Here is a 21,323-nt window from a genome sequence, read left to right on the forward strand (position 1 = left end):
CCTCTTCCCCTGTTTAAGTAAAACAGATACAACATATACAATAAAGTTAAAGCTTGTTTAAGCCATTTTAAGTGCAGAGCCATGGGATCTATGAGAGCAACCACTTCTTGTTTCTGTGAATAAGCCTAGTACCTCTGAATTTAAATACTACAATTACAAAATAATGCCATTGTACACCACACATTAGCCTTTTCCCAAACTAGAAACTCTCAAGATTAGAACTGAGTGAAAACACAGATCTTCGGTACTGTTTTCAAAGCTCTGAAGACTCATCTCATGAAAAGGATGTCTGATAAATTATATATTTTTAGTTTGATTTTTCCCATGTTTCCATCTGTCAGTGGGACATCTTTTTGAAATCGCAACAGGTAATTAAAGTTGCAGATTATCTCAAGAAGAATTCCCACTGATTGAATTTGTTTGCTGACATTTAAAGTGAAAAATAAGGTTTACATTACAGTTTTTCTATGTTATGTAAAAAGTGTTCTGCTGAAGTCATTATCAGAATTCAGAAGGTAAGTGTTCTGATGTTTGGCTCCGTCAGTGGAACAACAACAAATATCTTGCATGTGTATCACAATTAGTTTGTACATGTACGCTTTAGTCACATGTATATATCTATGACAGATACGTATGTTTATCTCTTCTCTCTCTTTCTGTCTCCCTGGCCGACCATAGGGCTTTCTCTGGAGGTTTCAGGACAGATTTTGCAAAGCGTCTTGAGACAATTTGTATTGTTATTGATGCTACATAAATAAAATTAAATCAGATTGGAAGTAATCAATCTTTGAAGTAATCAGCGACTCAAGCCTACCTGAACCTGTCTCGTCTCTCCTCTCTCTCCCCTTCAGTGTCCGTCCGACCATCTTCCTTTCTCACCTCTTCTCTGACCCTTCCCGCTCCACTTCCTCAGCAAGTTTTATATAATTGCCATGCCATAATAAAATCTCATTTGATCAGGAGCAATCCAGTGCTGCCTAATCAAATTAACAAAGCCCTCCTTTGATTTTCAATTATCTCTCCTCCAGGCTCCGGATGGCTATTTTTACACCCTCAGCCACCAGCCAAAGGTAGGAGATGGATGGGTGAATACGCACACACACACACGTGTCAAAAGCTCTGACATACAAATCAAGTCAACTATTGCAGATGATTGTTAGCTTTGTTTTTTATAAACAGATGAGGAAGTTAGGACATGTAAAATTCTATAGATGCATTTATTTTCTTGAACTTTGGGGAAGCGCCATAATACATTTAACCAAAGAAGAATCTATGCTCAGAAAAACTGCATCCCAGAATATATGAGTCCATCTGTCAATTACTGACCACTGATCCAGGCTAAACCACTAAGAGGCTAAACACGGTAAGAACAAGGCCTCCCTTTATGTGGCTTATTTTTTCAACTCCTGGTTGATGATCCAGATTCCTTAGCCAGATGGGATTTGGAATCTTTGCACTTTATCAGTGACCTCCTCAGGAAGTCTTTCTACCTTACCTTATGAACAAAACCTGTGATGATTTTTCTTCTCCAAGTCTCAAACATGGAGATGCTTCCTTCTCATGCACAACTCCAAAACTAGCATATGCCTGGGTCACAGCCTAATGAGGCCAGCACAACTACATTATTTACAAAAAAGCAGAGTATGATCCTGTGGTCTCCAAATGTGACCATCACACTCCTCAAACCTAACAATTGAAATCCCAATTGAACAATTGATGATAACTGAAATTAATTAATGAAAACTTAAACCTGCGCACAACAGAGATTTTAACCAGATAGTAAACATACATCAAATGAAGTGGGGGACTGCCCACATTACCAGGTAGTCGAGGCAGTCTTTCAGGAAAACATCTTTAGCAACAAAAAAAAAAAACACTATATGAATTGCCTCATATACTGTTGGAAGTGTGCTGAATATATACATTATTAATATAAACAGATAAAATAACAACTTTATTGGTGTTTCTGCTTTAGCCTACGGTCCATCCCACGGGCATACCATAGCTAATGTTGTGGCATTGTAGGTTAAGCCTCGGAAACGCAATAACATGACACTCTAAAAAATAAGTGCCTTGAAACTACCTTAAAGACAACGAGTGCAAAAGAAGTGAAGTACTCATAATTTGTTGCATGACACCAGTGAAAGGAACTGCCCCTGTGTTAAGACCATATTGAAAGGTGCTCTGCCTGTGTTTTGCACTCAACAGCTGAGGAGATGCATGGCTTTTATTAGCTCTTGACAATAACTGTCAGCCAGCATTTCATATCCAAAGTAATGTGGATAATTACAGTTTTATGAGCAGCCTCTGAATACATTTAGACAGCGATTTTATTTCTAAATGTGATGCTGTTCCACAGATTAGCAATGGTTAATGTGCTCTCCGTCTTCCGCTGGATAGCCAGCAGGAGAAAGCAAGTGAGAAACTGAGTAAAGATAAAGAGAAGGAGGGCTAGGCATTAATCTAGAAGGATGAGTTTATTCTTTCTATTACGTATAGATGGTCAGCCTCAGCAGATGATTCTAACTTAAACAACTGTAAAGCTTGTATTTGATCAGGTTCAAGGAATAATCGTTCGATCTTTGCTTAATCAAGGGAACGATTCAGTAATGTGGATGTGACACGGTTCATCACACACACTGTTACTCTGAGTGACATGTCCATTCATTTTAATGAACACACACAAAATGTAGTTGTGACTCGGAATTTCGTGCTGCCGGACAGCGCATTTGTGCCAGACCAAATCTACAGCTGAAAAATAGTCTCCAACAAAACCGTTCCTCAGTTCCTCCACACATTCATTCATTTATTGGAATTAAAGGGTATAGCAAAAAGACCCACAGATTGGGCTTGCAAGTGAAAAAAAAGGGGGGGGGGGGGGGCAGATAAACAGAGGGACAGATAAATGCAGTGTACCAAATATCACATTTGTCCATATGTACACTTTCCATGTCTCTGTTGAGCCTCCAAAACAGCTGTGACTCATCAAAGAACGTTGTTGGTGGGAGTCTTTGGGTCTTATTGGGGGAGGGGCCTCTTTAATTATCCAACTTAAAATTTTATCGAAGTTTGTTGCCCTGAAAGCTTGAGTTCACCCGACTTTTCTTTTTTGTGGCCGACCATGTCCATCTCACCCAGGGACCGCCCCTGATGTCGATGTTGGACGGGTACCCACTCTTTTCCCCCCACCGCCTTAATCGTTGGAGACTCCATAGTCCAAAATATCTGCTTCGCAAATGCAATAAGACACTGCTTTCCCGGAGCTACTACTCCTACCATCCTGAAGAAACTCCCTGGAATCCTGGATTCATGTCCACCCACAGTTACCAAAATTTTACTTCATTGTGACTCAAATCAGTCAGATGAAGTGATGCACCCACTATACCTAGTGTCTACTGATATGATCTGGGGACGCTGCAGTTGGCCAGGTCTAGGTTCAGTAACATTGTGCCCAAAGAATGAAGTTCTGAATATACTGAATGACCATCAATCACGGGCACGGGCAAATTAAGTGCCTGGATTCACTGGCCTCAAATTATGAAAGAGTGTTTCGGGGAGCATGAGACATCATTTTTACACATGGACTGAGAGTCCTTTGGATGTGCTGGAGAAGGCTTTGTGCAGTCAGACTCTCCCATCATCAATACAAGATCTTGGAGGAGACTTAATGTAACACTGTATGGAAATAAATCCTGTTACATTGCAGAGGCTTATCAAAACAATGCCACAGCAACTGTGTGCTGTAATCAAAGCTAAAGACAGTCCAACGAAATATTAGAGTGTGTGACCTTTTCTTTTCTTGGCCAGGCGCTGTAGTTTAAAGGAGGAGTCATGGAGTACCTAACCCCAACACATATGGCAGCCCTCTGAGCTCCGAGTGTACACACTACTTATTATTAGTTAATGGGAAATTATTTTAGTGAAATGTTGCAATTGTCTAGTCCATTGAGTGCCCATTTTGCCATTGTGTGATTTGAAACACTATTCACAGATAAAAACAAAAAAAAAATGTGTGTACAGCGCACTACATGAAGTATCAAGTGGAAGATATTGTCAAGGAGGTCCATCCATCTGCATAATCACACACACGGGCACACACGCACCCACACAAATGTACATACTGTCATCGTGCAAAGAAGCCGGTTTCATGGACCACCATCATCATCTTTGCATCTGCTCCAGCTTGTCTCCCTTATTTACGTGCTTAGAGAAGCAAAGTGTCATTTTTAGAAAGGATCAGTGCAGCGATCACAGTTTAAGATATTCACGCTCCTCCCTGCTTACATTTAACTCATTACTTTTTCTTAATACATGGAGATTTGCTTTCTGCTCCACTGAGGTAACAAACTCAACGCTATGGATTTTTCCCCCTTTGCTCTCCCTCTCTCTCTGCCGTGTTTACCCATATAGAATGCAACCTAAATTTGAATAATGTTGAGATAATAACCGTAGAATGTGTGTCATCTTCTCAGCCCTCTGTTTGTGAATACAAGGGAAACCTTCTCTCGTTTCCAATTCATCACGGCCATGACAGCTCTTTGTAGTGGAGGCCCAACCTCCTCGCATCTAGCAATGGAAGAGGGTAATCATCGGTGTCATTCAATCATTTTGAATGAATCTTTCAAACACACACACACACTTGATCTAATTACACGTCTGACCTTTGGCTGAGATGACTGCTGGCACAAGTGCTCTCAAGCCGACACATATACTCATGCACTCACAAGTTGTTTAATTCTTCAAGCAGACCATTTCTCTGATCCGCATATCGTCTTTTCGCAAAACTGGAACATTTTATGAGATGTTGGCTGGCTCTGTGGGACAATTAGGAGGTTCACTCGTGGAAAACTTGCTGGTGCTCCGATTAAGCCCTGACACCCGAAACTTCAAATTGCAGTTCCATTCACCTGGTGAATCATCCCTCCTTGCTCAACAAAATGGACAAACTGATTCTCGTCACCTAAATGAACAAGGACTTTCACTGAAGCCTGGCTCAGTTAATACATCCAACACAATGGATCACATCTGCTAGGCTTCTCTTCACACAGAGCAGTCAGTGTAACTGAGCTATCAGAGAAAACGAATGTCAAGTCAAACTGCCAGCCATTTTTCTCAGTTTTGCAGCCCACCATACTGCAAACCCTGGCCTACCAGATAACCGATCTGGAAAAACAACACTCGGGCCCCTGGTCCAGGGTTATTTGATCACAAGTGAAGTATGTGTGTTCACACCTGGCTTTAAAATGTATCATCCCATGAGACCACTGATGAGCCCATCACAGTGCCATGCTATGTATGCATATATGCGAGATAAATATATGTGTGATATTGTTCTTCTTCTTTAACTTTATTTTTTCAGGGAGGGCCAATTGAGAGCAAGCTCTCTTTTCCAATGATGCCCTGATTACAAACAATCCATCACTAAAACGTACAATACAATACAATACAATATGAACTTAAACATAAAGCAAGGCAAGTCATAGATCGGAAGACAAGTACATGTACACTCAGAATGCATGGAATCCATGATAATATGCTTGAACTGATTAAACGGAAGCAAGGCATCCGTCTGGAGTTGTGACAAAAGATTAGTCCATTTGAATTGTGCAAAATACTCAAAAGCAACATTTCCTACCTTGGTCCTAACATTTGGGACATTAAGAGCCAATGGATTGTGAGCACGAGAGGAGTAACTGAATAGTTTGTTCGATAAACAGGTAGTTTGTGAAGAAAAGCCTTATAAATAAACAGTAAACAATACTGATCTCAGAACCAATGAAGTCTAGCTGACATTTTGGTACATGGTCATGAACCCATTACCAGTAATAATCTAAATGCTGCAAGATAAACTGTATCCAGTGGTTTTAGTGCAGTGGGAGAAGCATCCATATAAATGACATCTCTGTACTTCAACACTGATAAAAATGTAGCTTGTATTTGTATTTGCTTCCTACAGCAAGATTTGTTTCTGTAAAAGGATGCTAATAATGGCTTCACTTTGAGATCTGCTACATATTGTTTAAAAGACAACTTGTCCTCAATCCAGATGCCCAGATACTTCTAGCAGGAAACCCTCTTCAAAGGAGTCCCATAATCATAAAATCAAGATGGCGACTCAGGCGCAGCGGCTTAAGGCTGTCCCTTTCGTGGTTCCTTTTTGCATTCTATAAAAAGTAATTACAAGACACTACAATCGTATATATTTGGATTTAACTATAGGAAGAGTACTTTGGATCAGACAAAAATCAGATTGTAAGTTCTGCAGAGTGAGGGGCAATTGAGTATATGACTAAGTCATCCACGTACAGGTGACTTAAGCTGCTTTTAATACCATATCTCCTACTATCACTTATCCTCACTAGGTCGTGGGAGTTGCTGGAGCCTATCCCAGCTGTCATTGGATGGGAGGCAGGGTACACCCTAGACGGGTCTCCAGTCTATTGCAGGGCTTTAAAATCATTAACATATATAAAGAAAATAACAGTTAATACCGGGTCTGAACCAGTGGTGATTTTGGTTTGGAAATTGTGGTGGGGCCATGCCATAATGCAATCCAGAAATACCATAATCAATACCCTCACAACAAAAACACAGTAGCAAGTGAAAGAGGGGACCACAGCACCTTACAACAAACAGGTGACGACGAAATTTAATCTGAATAATACCATCACACAAACGATGCCAATCTGACGACATATGTCAGTAACATCACCAAACGGCAGTGTTCAAGATCGAAATAATAACGTGACAACAATAAAAACACAATAACTTATTTTAATGATCTTATTATTTTACTTATTTCTTGTTTTAGCTTTTGAAACAGCATTTTCACATATGTTGTGTCCTTTGTTTTTTCTGTTATTGTATTAGCTCAGCTATATAGTAAGAGTACTATCTCAATATACTGCAGAGTCTAAAATAAATAAATAAATTACAGATTACTGATGTCTTGTATTCTTTATGAAGTTATGACTTGAATTACACTACTTTTTAGGTTTACCCGACACATTAGGGTGTATTTGCACAAACTACTGGTATCCGACCAGAATCGCCAATACCAGCCCAAATTTTATTCAGTATCGGATCAGATCGGAAACCGGTGGTATCGAACATCACTAATAAAAGCTTATAATCCTCCCCTGCGCAGCAGCGCCCTCTGGTGGGGCCGTGCCCAACCGGCACCTAATGCAAAGACCCCACTGGTCTGAACAGGGCCCTAGACTCACCATTAATAATCCTTGGTGATTTATAATTATTATATTATAATGAGCATAATTAAGCCATGAATTGCCAAAATATAGAAAAATATCCATCCCAATAGGGACAATTACACACTGGACCATTGCTGCACAGTTTTTAAAGATGCACATTGCTCTGTTCCCCAGGCAACTTTAGGGCACTTTCACCACTGCTTGGTTCATCTTATTCCAGCTATAGGCAAACATTTAAAAGTCTGTTTCTGCAAAGTCTGTGATAAAAAAAATTAAAAAAAAATAAACATTAAAGAACTGCATAGCTTTTTTGAAGTTACAGCTGGCAACCTAGATGAACTGACTGACTGTAAAGTTCGTTCCTTCCTCAAATGCTCCACACTCAGTCCAATACACAACTTGTTACAAAATGTAAAGTTATAAAGTTAGTAGGACACAAGAAGCTAAATAACACAACTGGGACAGTGTCTGTCTCTCTTGACTAAACATAATCTCAATGTGTGTATTCTGAACCGATAAACTGAGAACAGACGGCATGGGTTTTGATGACAGCACATCTGTCAAGGTTTCTTTAGGCAGGTGCACCTAAACCCTCAAGTGTTACGAGCCAGTAAAAGGGTGTAACTTAAAGAACGAGGTGGCAACAGGTTAGAAAAAGATTGCCCAATAACAGTGGGTTTAACAAAACAAGTTCCCAAATAAGGAGCAGCAGAAGTGGGAAGGGGGTGCTACTCAAAATAAATATAACATAGAGAGCTAAAGTTTAAGTATAACTTGGTGTCTAAGTTACAACAAAACAAAGTTGCTTTTAACAACCAACATAAAATAGGCTGCAGTAGCATCTAAACATGAAAGTTCTACATTAGAAAAAAAAAAAAAATAGAGATAGAGGTGAAAGGCCAATCATGGGATAAACCAGAAAATCGACCACTCTTGATTATAGACCGCAAATAGAGATAGGAAGTGCTCATCGATGTTTAAGGGGCGCCATGTTTGATACCTCGGAGGAAATATTCTACAGTGTAACCCTGGGGGGTGGATGTGCTATGTTGAAATACATCGCTTATTTTCACCATTAACAGGCCTATAAATGTTATTGCCAACGTCTGTCAATATGTAAAATCCCCTCACTTAAATAACCCAGCACATTTACTTTGTACATAACTAGCTAGCATAAGGCTCGATTAACTTCAAACTTCATTCATTTTTAATGCGGTGTTGGGCGTTTTTGTGATAAAGGATACACATTAATGATGGTTGACTTTAATTTTCCTATAAACAATCTTAACAAATGTGAAAGAAAGAAATTGACATTTACCTCACGTAATAGGTAGAAATCAGATGACATCCAGTTCTTCCTTTTAATCTTCTGCTCCCATAAGAGTTTAGGAGTTTCCCCCGTGTTTTCCCGACCCTGTGCTGCAGCCGTAAACTAGGCACTGTGGCATATTTTAACTTTTAATACAACTTTATTCTCTGTTATTGCCATTTCTCTACGGGTGATGGTTAGTTGCATCTAACATGACACCATAAAACACGTGACCAGCTCAAGACCAATCAGCATAGCCAGACTCTCTCTAATATTATGGCTCTGAAGCCAAAGCAAGTGGAGCTCCCCCTGGTGTCTGACTGCAGTATAGGTCATAAACACCACCTCCATGTTAGTGGATGGGACTTGGGCCAAACTAAAACACTGAAGTTTACTTGTCGTTTCAATTAGTTAAGTTAGTTAACCTGGTTAGTTAGTTTGATGCTATAGAAACAGGATGTGACATCATGATGACTAACAGTTGCCATGCAAATAACACTGTACATTATTTCTTTTCCCTCCTTTTATGCACTTATTTTGTTAATAGTAGATTGTGTTTTTTTTTTCCCTGTTATATAGGATGTATGGTGTTGAGTGCCTGTACATTGCTGCTGCGACTGTGAAATTTCCCAGTTTGGGATCAAGAAAGCATCCATCTACAAGCATCTATCTATCTATCTATCTATCTATCTATCTATCTATCTATCTATCTATCTATCTATCTATCTATCTATCTATCTATCTATCTACATTGTCCATATTTATATACAGTCTATGGTCTTGATTATGAAGTTAAATAAGTAGATTACACATACCCATATATCCATACCCATCAGAAAATTAATTTCAAAACAAAATGTATGTTATGGTAAAGTATGAAAGTAAAGAAATATTTCGTACATGACCAATTAACTAGTTCAGATGCTTTAAAATACTGCAGATCACTGAAAAGTCAGTCCACTCAAAACTGCTCTCAAACGTAAAGAAAATAAATGAAAAAAAAAACACACACACACAACTTAAAAGTCATAACATTTAAAGCATTAAACAGATTGTCCTTTCTGGATTTAAATTATGTCTGCGGTGGCTGAAACCTCTAGCTGGGTTACATTCAAAAGTTGTACGTGAAACAGATGCATTAATGGAGAGATTTCCCATGAAAGTGGGATCACATGAAACCTCTGCAAACATTTGTTGAATTATAAAATTTGGGTTACCTAGCTTTTAAGCAGTTCATGAGCATAAACTTTATGTGCTTCATTTGGAAGGTTCATCTGTGACTCATGGCCTGTGAATTGTCTTCTTCTGAGGGGAGGGGCCTGTAGGAAATCAGATGAAGAGGGAAGTCCTGTGTTATGAGAGTATTTGTGAGCGAGAGAGACAGTTCTGGGTTGCAGCGTTTTGCGTGTTGGTAAGAGAGATATTTTCCTTTGATGATGCATTCTTTTGAAAGGCAAGTGCTTTTGAATGGACACTGGTATCGACTATCTGTTATACAGCTAGTCTTCTGAGCCATCTTCCTCTTATTACTTTCTTCTACTCAGCCGGTCTCCAGCAGATTGGTCTCCCCAGGTTGTGGTTTCATCCTGTTTTGTCTTGGCACTATCACGTTAGTGTATGCTCTGGGCTTTCAAGCCTTTGAGTTCTGTTAAGTATCTTCAAGACAATATGGATTGTTATTGTCACTATACAAATAAACAAAATTGAACTGAATACTACACTATAAAATATTACCATTTGAATATGCCACTCATCGTATTTCCTGGTTTGTGTGTGGTTGAGTTTTTATTCTTATCTGCAAGAGGTGATGTGCCTTTTTGTTACACCTGGTGAGTACAGTTGTAAAACTCACTGCCATGGACTTGCTGGTTCTCCCATAGGGGTAGCCTTTATTTTCCTCTGGAGAATGTCAGACTGTGATGTTTTTAGGTTATCTTTAAGGGCCGTGTGTTTGGTTCAGAGGCATAACTCATTGCCACTTAATCGTTTGTTCTGACTGATGTCTCATGGAAGAATGTTAAGAAACCTTGATGTCAACTACAATTGACTAAAAGAACACTGACCTATCACTCTGATATCTGTAGTCATAAAGTCCTGGAAGACACCACAGGTTAACTGCTGAACCCCCTATAGTTGACCCACTGAGCAAAAAGGTTAGTCGATGACAACAGCCACGCCCAGCAGGATGTGGCCTGACACAAACACACACAAAAAACAGACACCACAGTCCATTCTCACAGGAATCACAACTGTTTTGGGGGCAAATGGGAGACCTACACAATATTAGGAAGGTGGTCATAATGTTATTCCAGACAGGTGTAATTCAAGAAATGCTTTGACACCAGACTGTTCAAGCTCAATGTAGCAGCTCCATCAGTGGGTATATCAGTCCACTCTTAGATCCTCAAGGGTGTAACATGAAATCAAATATTTTCTAATATTAATTTTATCCTGCTGCTTCAACCAAGAATTTCATGTCCATGCCAGCTGTTACGTGCTCCAATGCTAATATAGCAGAAAAAACATGACCCATTGCTTTAGGAAACTTAGGCAGCCAAAAGAACAAACATCCCTTTTAATTTCAGCTCTGGGAGAAAACGGATATGTCGTTTAGAAGCTGATAGATACTGAACAATAGCAGCATGGATCCTGAAAAAGGTGGATAAGGAGTGGTGAAATCAAAAAGAGAATGAGATAAGAAAAAAAAAAAAAACAGAGCTTTGTAAAAACACCAAGCAATGTGGGGAGCTGATAGGGAGATGGGCTGAGAGAGCAGAATCGAAAATGACGGAGGGAGACAATTAAGGAGAAGGAGGGAAGAAAGAGTGCGAGCTCGGAGGAAGATGATGCTGATGAGAGGCTCGACAGCCAGCGTAATAAAGCATGCTAAGTGCAAGACGCCAGATTTACAGGGCCTTTACACCATGGCTGAATGTGCTATCATTTTCCCTCCCAAAACGTTAATGTCGCACAGGGCTGCCATAAATACATCACAGCGTTAATTTAAGGGTCCACAGTAGAGGAACCCCTCCATTGTTCTCTCAGGGGGCTCAAAAATACCCTGGAATAATGGAGATTTTTATGAACATGTGGGAAGAGGATGTTCACGATGTCTCCCACAATGGCAGTCCAGTGTACAACACACAACAAACAAATGAGTGACAGAAAATCCCCTTTTCCTCGGTGGCTATGCATAACAGGCAATGATTGTCAGCCTTTGCCTAATAATGGCTCGGAAATGCATAACTAGTGCATACTTCTGTAGAAATATGGCTGTTTTTTGTCACAAGGGTTATTGTCTGGTGCTGGAGTTGCCATTTTTCTTTGCAGCACCGAACCGACATCCAACGCTTGCTGACAAGGATGGAAATAAAAACAAGGGGGATCTATTGCCTATTAAGAAAACAAAACAAAAGGCCAAACAAGTATGGACAGCTTGTCTTATTTGTACATTTACATTTAGCCGCAGGTAAAAATACTGCCACCATTAAAAAGTGCAAACCCTGAGCAAAGAGTAAGTCAATGCTACTGGCAAGCGAATGGCCTGAGAAATGAAAGACAGGCTTTTTGTAAATACCTGCCCGCGTGCTAGTGGCGGCCTTTCACATAGGTAACGCATTGCAACAATTACACAGCGTCTCATAATAAGAGGTGTAAGGAAAGACAATGACTAATAAGCATGAGAGAGTCATTCGCCACTTCCTGGGGAGCTAATGAAAGCTTTAATTAAGTGTCAAACAGTAGTGAGGCTGGGGAGGCAGAGGAAGGCACTGCTGTGCCCCATACTGGGTGTTTATTCAGATTCATCTAGAGGCCAGAGTGTAAACTGACAGCTAGACCGCTGAGCCGAGGCAAGAAATCCCAACACACTGTATTCACAACACACTGCAAAGAAATTAAAAATTGATCATGTTTTGTTGCCTTTGTCTCTCTCGCAGGCCTGACTCAGGACCAGGTCACTCACTGTCGTCAGCTCCTGTCTGTCCTCACAGCCCTGCCAGACGCGTCACGCTGGTGTAGTGGAGGATGATGCAAGGAATTTACACTTAGCCACTTTCTACGTTTTGAAATTCATTTTAGATTCATAACAAATGTGAAGAATCAAAAGCACAAGGCTAGTACCAGCACCACGAAGGATGATGCAATCAGGTGAGTTCCCACAATCAATTCCACCTTCATGAACGGACAAATGTTCAAATTTGTTCAAACAGCTTTTTACAATATGCAAGCTCAGTGGTCTTACAACTCTATTTTTGCACATGGGACCCTAGTCATTTATCAAAAAAGCATTCGCACACCAGCTTCTGTGATCTGCATCGTGTGCTTGTATATGTGTGTGTCTGTTTCTTTGTGTACTTGGGAATCCTGCACAGCAAAGGGTAGCTACCAGCACAGACAATGAAAGGTGAAGGCATTTCTGAATGCTAAAAACACAAAAATGAACATTGCCGATTGACACTTAAAGGTGTTTTGAGAACTTTACAAATGTTTTTTTTTTTTTTTTTTCACATTGCGGACATACAGTCCAAGAGGAGAGTAGAGAGAAAGAAAAAAATGTCCATGGGCGCGTAGGGGCGGGCTGCTGACACACAACACATCCCCACAGCCACTGACACTTCCCACAGCCCTCCCCACCCCACACTCAGATCATTCTCCGACATCCCACGGCTCTAATTTCCTCAAAAATGTATTTTATGATAATAAAGCAACCATAAATATATTTTACAAATGTTTTGTGTACATGTTCGGTTGGTAGAGCTGTGTTAATTCGCATGTATGTTTATGGTCTCTAGTCTCTTTTCTTTGGATTTGCTGTCTTGTTCCACTTAATGTGCTCCTCTACCTCACAATTTTTCCTTAGGGCCTGTTCAGATCTTGCATTAATCCGATCTGGGCAATCTGATTCTGTAAAGGACAGATGTGAACACCCTTAGGATGCATTGAGTTCGCATTTAGAGGTGGTTGCATGTGTCTGCATTCCTTTGGTAGCGTGAACACAGTGCGTCCTGAGTCACATTAAACACCTATACTCAACAGGGGGCCTCCTGTGTCAGCTGAGTTTTGACTCATTCATTCATATAAAGGACATTACGATTGTAAAAAATAAAAGATTGCCCGAAAAGGATAAATCATCATAAGTGATGTTTGTCAATTAGCAATGAGAGCCCTTCAAAATACCCCGTCCTTATATGCTGTTAACTAACTAAAAAAATTAAATCTAAGTAAGAATAGTTTTTTTTTTTTCTCTCTCTCTCATGCCCTCGCCCCAGCAGGAGAAGACAACAGTAATGACTATAATTAATAATGGAAATAAATGCAGGGTTTTAAAACTCTCTAGGTTTTTCCTCTTACTGAGTCTTTGATTTTTTGTTTCTTTGTTTGTTTTTTGTACAGCTTTGCCTCTGTGCTTGGACTGCTTGGACAATGTTTACATAGCACACAAATACAAACAATACAGACAATGTATTGTGTATGCATAAAACCTGTGATTCTGTGACATTCTCAATAGATCAGTTGTTTGTTGCTATTTTGTTGTAATTGTGCTTAATAAAAACAATGCATATGCCAGTTACATAAGATGTGGGACAAACCAATCTGTTTGGCATCACCCACTACTGCACTGTTATCAGAAAAGGATGCACTGCACATTCTGTCCAAGGCTAACTTTGTGGGGTATTTTTTGTTTTGTTTTTTGTATTTAGGTATTAGCTCAAACAAAGATGGTAAACCTGTGACTTCTCTTCTACTGTGAGTGAATCTGAGTCCTCCTTAGGCCTAATACGCTAGTTGTGTACAAGAAATACAGACTGAGTTAACAAACTCACATCCATTAAAAGAGTGTATGTGCAATGAAAAAAAGACCACTGGTCAGAGGAACGGTGTTAATGTGCCAGTGAGTCTGTGATACTGTTTCTTTCCAGACTTCAAAGCTGATCGTACTGCACGTTTACACTGCCATCTGTTGGCGGCTCAGACGCACTGCAAGTACACACACAACAGTCTGGACTGGGAATTGGGACATTTGTTGTTGAATTTGTTAAATTTATTTATTTAAAAACAGAAACAATGCACAAAAAACATTAATCTTGTAAAACAAGAAGAGATGCTTTGAGCCAGGTTACAGCAACAATTGCTAATTTCCACCTGTAGTCCTGAAGGAGAACACTCTCGTGATTCATCCTTGAGTTGCTGTAACCAGCCTCAGGTAAGTTACTGTTCACTCGTGATCATGCAAAAAGAGTGGACAGTACAAAAAGCTCATCAGAGGATGGACATTGGCTTTCCGAGGGTGTCATGTGGTAACACAATGTCGTTAGTGGGAGTCCTATGGGTTGAGGGGAGGGGTCTCTGTAGATCATCCCACAGATACTTGATCAGTTTGGGATCTAGTGAGTTTGGAGGCCAGGTCAACACCTTGCGCTGTTCTTCATCTTTTTTGAGTTGTTACTAAACTGTTTTTGTGTGTGTGTCTGTGTCAGACTGTATTCTGGCTGCTGCCATAAGGGAGTGTCATTGCTATGGGGTGGGGGTGTCTGGTCTGGTCTAGGTGGGTGCTACATGTCTAAGTAGTTCATCCAGTAGTAGTGGTCATAATGTTATACTTGATCAGTGTATTTTAACTATGCTCACACAATACATCAATCAAGATTACACAAGATTGTGATAAAGTGAATGAACAACAAGAACAAAGTCCCGGAACTAAGTGCTGATAAAAAAAAATAATAGTAGCCTAATAATAATAATAATTAATAATAATAATTCATACCCCATCCCAACACATCCAGGTTATTTACTTCCTAAGTCTTGAGAGACAGATCATGCAGCACAACAAATATCTGCAGTGAAGCAGAGTGACCACTAGATGGTGGGATCATTACAGACATAGCAGGTCTACATGTAGCATCCTATAGGGAAACAGGTCGTTACAAACATCTGTTCAAAATGTTATGTCTGATATGATATTGTCTAGGAAGCACCAAAAACCATAATTATAATTTCATTTAAATGTAACTGCACAGTTTGCTTTACCCAGTTGTTACATCTTTGCCAGTGACCTCTAGACATACTTGTAGTCTGCATGCTCATTCACTAATGTCCCAAAACATCACCTCTTGTTGACTTGGGTCACAGTCTAAGTGAAATCCCGGATATGGGTTGAAGTTATCTACTCAGAAATGTTAGAAAACACTCAAGAAACAACTAATGGCTTTAGACCCTGAAATGAATTTGGTAATAACATTGCAGTTCCACTTTAGATAGCTTCTGGAGGTGACATCTTATCAGTCTTTACAGAGAGAATACCATGCCATGTCGTCCCTTATCCTCCAAGTACGAGAAACTTCAGCAATTAGCAATCAGCAGCCTAAGTGATGAGTAAGCAAATCTGCAGCTGGTCTGTTCTTAAAGCTTTAGATCAGCATTCAGCCCCATTGCCTCCTATAAATAAACAATGACGGCTCATCTTCATCAGAGTAACACAGTTCTCCTGCCAATCTCCACCTTTCTAATTCAGTTAACTCTGTGCCCCATTCCACAGTTTTAAAATCCTTCCAGTAATGTAGCCAAGCAGGCTTTTGGCACAAAACCAGATCTGGCCAGCAAAACCCGTGGATGATCAAGTACACATTTGTCTGGAATCCCAGGTCAGCAGGTTTGACTTTAACATTTATTAGGAGTGAATTATAGAAAAAAAGGGTGAAAGATCAAGCTCCAGCTCTGAATATGTTCTGCAGACAGACAATGTTTTCTCATCTACAGATCAGCAAGTCAAATATTCACCTTGTCTTTTTATAAATGGTACATGGTCTTGTATGTTTTTTTTTTTTTTTTTTTTTTTTTTGGTTGTTTTGTTTTTTTTACAAATTAATATTGAAAGCACTTTTACAGACAGAATAATATGTCTACACATTCTTCCCATAGACTATATAAAGATGGATGATGGAAATGCTCTTCAAAAGTAAAGCCAAAGCAAGTAGAGCTCCCCCTGGGGACTAGCTGCAGTATAGGTCATAAGCTCCACCCCCTCCGTGTTAGTGGATGGGATAGGTGCAAACTAAAACACTAAAATACACATAGACCTTTAAATTAACATGAGTTTACAAACATTTCAAAGGACCTTTGAATGAACACAGAATTACCCTGAAAACAAAGAAAGATTTGTTTTATTACGGCGCTTTGTCTTTACATGAGCATCATTCAGTGGCTCTTCTCCTGAGACAAGCATTACGACTAATGAGTCATATTGTGCTATTACTCACACACTAAGGGTCAGGTCCCCTTGACTCTGATCTCATAAACTCATGTAGTTTATTACAGCCAGAGCAGTTTGTGTACAGTCAACTGCTGCCTGATGGCCAGGATTTATGGCCTCAGTCCATCTCCATTCAAGTTTAAACAAAGATACCATATTGTAAAACCGTTACACACTTCTGAAGCTGCCTAATTTCTATTTTAGAATTCTGATTATACTTGAAGCTGGTGTGTCTAGGGCATTTTAGGTATTTAAAAACTAAATTACTGGAGTTTTTAATAAACACCCCCTTCACAACACGCTTGTTTCCAAGTGCAATGTTTGCATTTAGAAAGTGTTCAAAGAAGCTCTCATAGCAAGGGAAAATAAAACTAATCCATCAGAGAGATAGCAAGAAATATTATGAGGGGTCAAGTTAACAGTTTGGTACATTATGGAGAAAAAAATGGACTGATGAGCTCAGCAACATAAAGAAGAGACATGTGCACAGAAGAAAACAGTAGTGTAAGGTCTCAGGATCTCGACAGAAGAAAGACACCTTCAAAATATCCAGTCAGCTGACATTTTCCAGGCAAAAATTATTATCCAAAGTTCAAACCATTTATAAACCAACAAACAGAGAAGGCCAGAATAGAGTGCTAAAAAATAAATAAATAAAAATAAAAAGGACACCAGTTCTAGAACAGGATCAATCTGTAGGGAGTGTGATATATGAGCATACGTGCCTTCCAGTCGCACTAGTGTTTATTCAGGATACAAAAGAAGGTAGAGGCAGTCAGAAGTCTATAGGATACAGTCTACTCATCTGACTAACTGTAAATTAAAATAGAAAAACATCCAGTGAACCCAATCTAAGTCTAAAGACAGATCGAAAACAAGCAATAACTGGAGATAACTGTAGTGAAGTTTGCAAAGGAATTTTTGACCAAATATTAAAAAACTATTTATTTATGACTATATGATTATATCCCGTTATCCAATTAAAGAAGAGGACTGTGTAGAAAACTGGTTGTAATTCCTACACTTCATTTCCCGTTTGGATACAAACACCCTCTAATTAAAGCTGTGAGTCTGCACTTTGAGCCGGTGTTCATTACTACTGTTAAAACGGAAAAAATACATAAATAAATAAAAATTGTCTCAGTGTTGAACAATATAGTGAACCTAGCTGTATGACAGCACTGACTCTAACCATCTGGCATCACTTTTGAGACAAGTCAACGCTTGACAGGGCAGAAGACCATCAGGCATATAACAACAATTTGTGTGTGTGTGTGTCTCTCTCTCTCTCTGTGTATGTTTCCTGACAGAACACAAAGAGGGAGCAGTTGTTCTACCACATCCACCTGCTCCATGACACTCTCCGCAGAGACTCACTGACAATGTTGCATGGGTGCATGTGGAAGGCTTCACAAAGAGCCGAGCAACAAATCGAACAAACAGCCAGAAAGAGAAGCGCAATGCCTTCTTCTACCTCACCACTGGACTCAGCCGGACAATCATGGCTGGGGTGGGTTGCAGATAATGAGCAACACTGGCAACAAAGTTAGGAATTGCGAGGGAAAGGGTGTTTCCAGGGGCTATCAGAACCTGAGCGACAACACAGACAGACCTTAAATCTAGAACTGAAACTATATCTGTAATTTTACAACCTGGATGTTTTATAGTTTGGGATCTGGAGGTATGGAAACATTGGGTAAGCCCATTACCTTGCAGTGAACAGTCCTAATGGAAATGAAAAAGGAAAAAGAATGAGATACTTTTAACTTTTTTTTTTTACCAGTATGGGCAATATTGCAATTTTTTAAAAATAATAAATGATTAATGTGGAGGTTTTGCTCGTGTATGGCCCAGCATACTGTATGTGTCTCTATGTAAGCCCTCTCCAAGAATTTACATCACAGTATTTAGGGAAGGGACCTCTCCTGACTGAGGAGCAGGCATCATCCCCTTCAGCACACTCATCGACACACTAAACCAGCACACAAACAAACACGCAGGTAAAGAGGCTGACCACTGTTTTCTATTTGATTTGTATTTGAAGAAATATTAGATTTCTTTGCAGTCAGGCTTAAATCCATCCCCTGGGCCACGAGATAGGGAAAGGGAAAACAGCCGTAGCCAGGCAAATAAAAAGCTGAATTGCTAAAACACCTCCACTGTCGGGTTTATTCATAAAGGGGGAGGGGGGGTCTTCAGGATTTCCGAAGGTCGCCATGTGAAACAGAAACAGTAATTTAAATCCCTGAAGGCTCAATGAATATCAATGGAGAGCACTACATTATTTTTGTTCTTCCACCGAAGACGAAGGAGGGACAGAAAGACAGACGCAAAGAGTGAAAAAAAAAGGCCTGATCAGTAAGTAGTCCCCATGCGCTGGGGTTCCATTCCTACAGTCTTCATCCTGACTGCGGGAGCAAGTTCAGCTTTTTTAACAGCTGGGATTGTTACCAGCTTAGCAGGGGGCATGTAATATGAGTGTACCACATGTCAGAAGTATGTCACAGATAGTATTTACAGTAGACAACACATGCCTCTGACACATGAGCAGAGGATCAGAATGCAGTTCTGCTTCACACCACATCCCTCTTGTGTTCTGCTCCCATCGGGCACTAGGAAATCCAATATATACAACGTTTACACTCATACAGAAATCTCCTTTCTTTTACAAAAATGACTGTTATCCTCAGCTTATGCCAGTAATAACACAAAATGTTATAACACAAAAACATGCCAATGCTTTCTAAGAAATAATGATAATGATTGTTTTTTTTTTATTGATGTATTTAATCAGTCTTCTAATCTGGACAAAAGTATTGTGAACTGGACCATAGCTTTGGGTCTGGACAATTAAAAAAAAAAAAAAAAACATCAAACTAGGAGATGAAATTTTATAATTCTAGGCAATTAAATATATATATATATATATATATATATATATATATACACACACACACACACACACATTGTCTCATAATTAAAATGACTACTGATGGAAAATAACCTGCATTAATCATTGTATGTTACGATCACTAAATTAATTTTTCACACAAACCATTTCTCACACAACATGAGTGCAGTACATGTATCTGCGTGTGTGTATCTGTATCTCTGTGTGTGTGTGTGTGTGTGTGTGTGTGTGTGTGTGTGTGTGTGTGTGTGTGTGTGTGTGTGTGTGTGTGTGTGCACGCGCGTGTATGTCTCTGTCTGTGCGTGTGTGGCTCTCAATGTCCTGCTGCAGCAGTTTTGATTAAATTGAAAGGCGTGCTGGAATAAATGAAGTGAGGAGTTGGTGTGTACAGAGCTGACATGTATTAATGACCGCAGATAGGATGAAGAGACACTGGTAATAACCCATTCAACACAGGGAGGAGGAGAGGGACAATGGGGGAGAGGAGGGGGGGAAAGCTTCTGATTACTGCAACACGGAAAAAGGGAGGGAAGAATGAATTAATGAGCTCATAGTGACTCACTGACTCCTTGTTGGAACATGTTAACACTGCACCCTCTGACCAGGATTTGCAAGAGATAACATTAATCTCTGAACATGAATGTTTGCACATGCGCTAGCCTACATGTAAAATTTAAAGTAGGTAGGAAGTACTGCAGTACACATCTGTCAGCTCATCGTTCATTTACATATGTCAATCAGCCACAATATTAAAACCACTGACAGTAGAGGTAAATACAGTAGAGGAAACTTTTGGACCTGGCATTCATGTGGAAGTTACTTAGACATGTACCACCCACCTAGGCCAGACCACACCATAGTAATGACACTCCTTTATGACAGCAGTCATTCCTAGCAGGATGCAGCCTGACACGGACACACAAAAACAGTGTGGGAACAACCCCAAAAAATGAGGAACAGCACAAGGTGATGACCTGGCCTCCAAATTCAGCTGATCAAGTATCTGTAGGGTGGCCCCCCACAGAGGACTCTTCCTTCAACTCACAGAACCCAAAGGCCTCCACTAACAAAATTCTGTTGCCAGACACCACATGACTCCCTAGGATGATTACAGCTGCTTTGGACGCACAAGGGAGACCTACATTAGGAAGGTGGTCATAATGTTATGCCAGATCGGTGTACATTATATTCACATTGCTTTGAAACCTACTGTGGGTTTGTACATCTCTATCTTTGGTAATCTCAAGTGCAGTAATGCAGTGATGCAGCCAAGCTGCCAATAAAACCAGGGGTGAAGTTTTCTCTTTTGCTCTTGTTTCGACTGTGGTGATGAATGGGGACAGAAGTGTGGACATGTCTCAGCATAGACTGAGTCACTTCTTGTTATTGCCACATTTATTTAGATAATTTCCTTAATAAAAGAGATAGTTGGACTGCCTTACAGTGGGTGTATGAATAGAAGTGGGACTGTAAGGGTGTGTTGACAGAAAACAGGTGGAGGCAGAGATGGGGATCTATGGAAAACAGACGGGTCACAACAACACACATTGCTTATAACCATATACACACCAAAACACACACCCTCTCTGGTGGCTGTAATCCATCCAAGGCCTTTCAGCCTTTGGGCGTTTAATGTAAACA

General features: G+C 39.9%; 1 protein-coding gene across 4 annotated transcripts in view; it reads right to left on the reverse strand.

Annotated features, from left to right (window-relative positions):
* Positions 1–21,323, reverse strand: part of rbfox3a (RNA binding fox-1 homolog 3a) — a 440,273-nt gene that overhangs the window by 258,905 nt on the left and 160,045 nt on the right. Inside the window, exon 1 of one of the 4 annotated variants that reach the window (XM_047608698.1) lies at positions 8,530–8,683. The exons of the other annotated variants lie outside the window; for them this stretch is intronic. Within the exon in view, the coding sequence (XP_047464654.1) occupies positions 8,530–8,559 (30 nt within the window). The 5' untranslated portion in view covers positions 8,560–8,683. Of the gene's footprint in view, positions 1–8,529; positions 8,684–21,323 lie in introns of those variants that run through there. 4 annotated transcript variants of the gene reach the window in all.

This window comes from Mugil cephalus, chromosome 16 (assembly GCF_022458985.1).
Source record: "Mugil cephalus isolate CIBA_MC_2020 chromosome 16, CIBA_Mcephalus_1.1, whole genome shotgun sequence".
NCBI classification, from domain to species: Eukaryota; Metazoa; Chordata; class Actinopteri; order Mugiliformes; family Mugilidae; genus Mugil; species Mugil cephalus.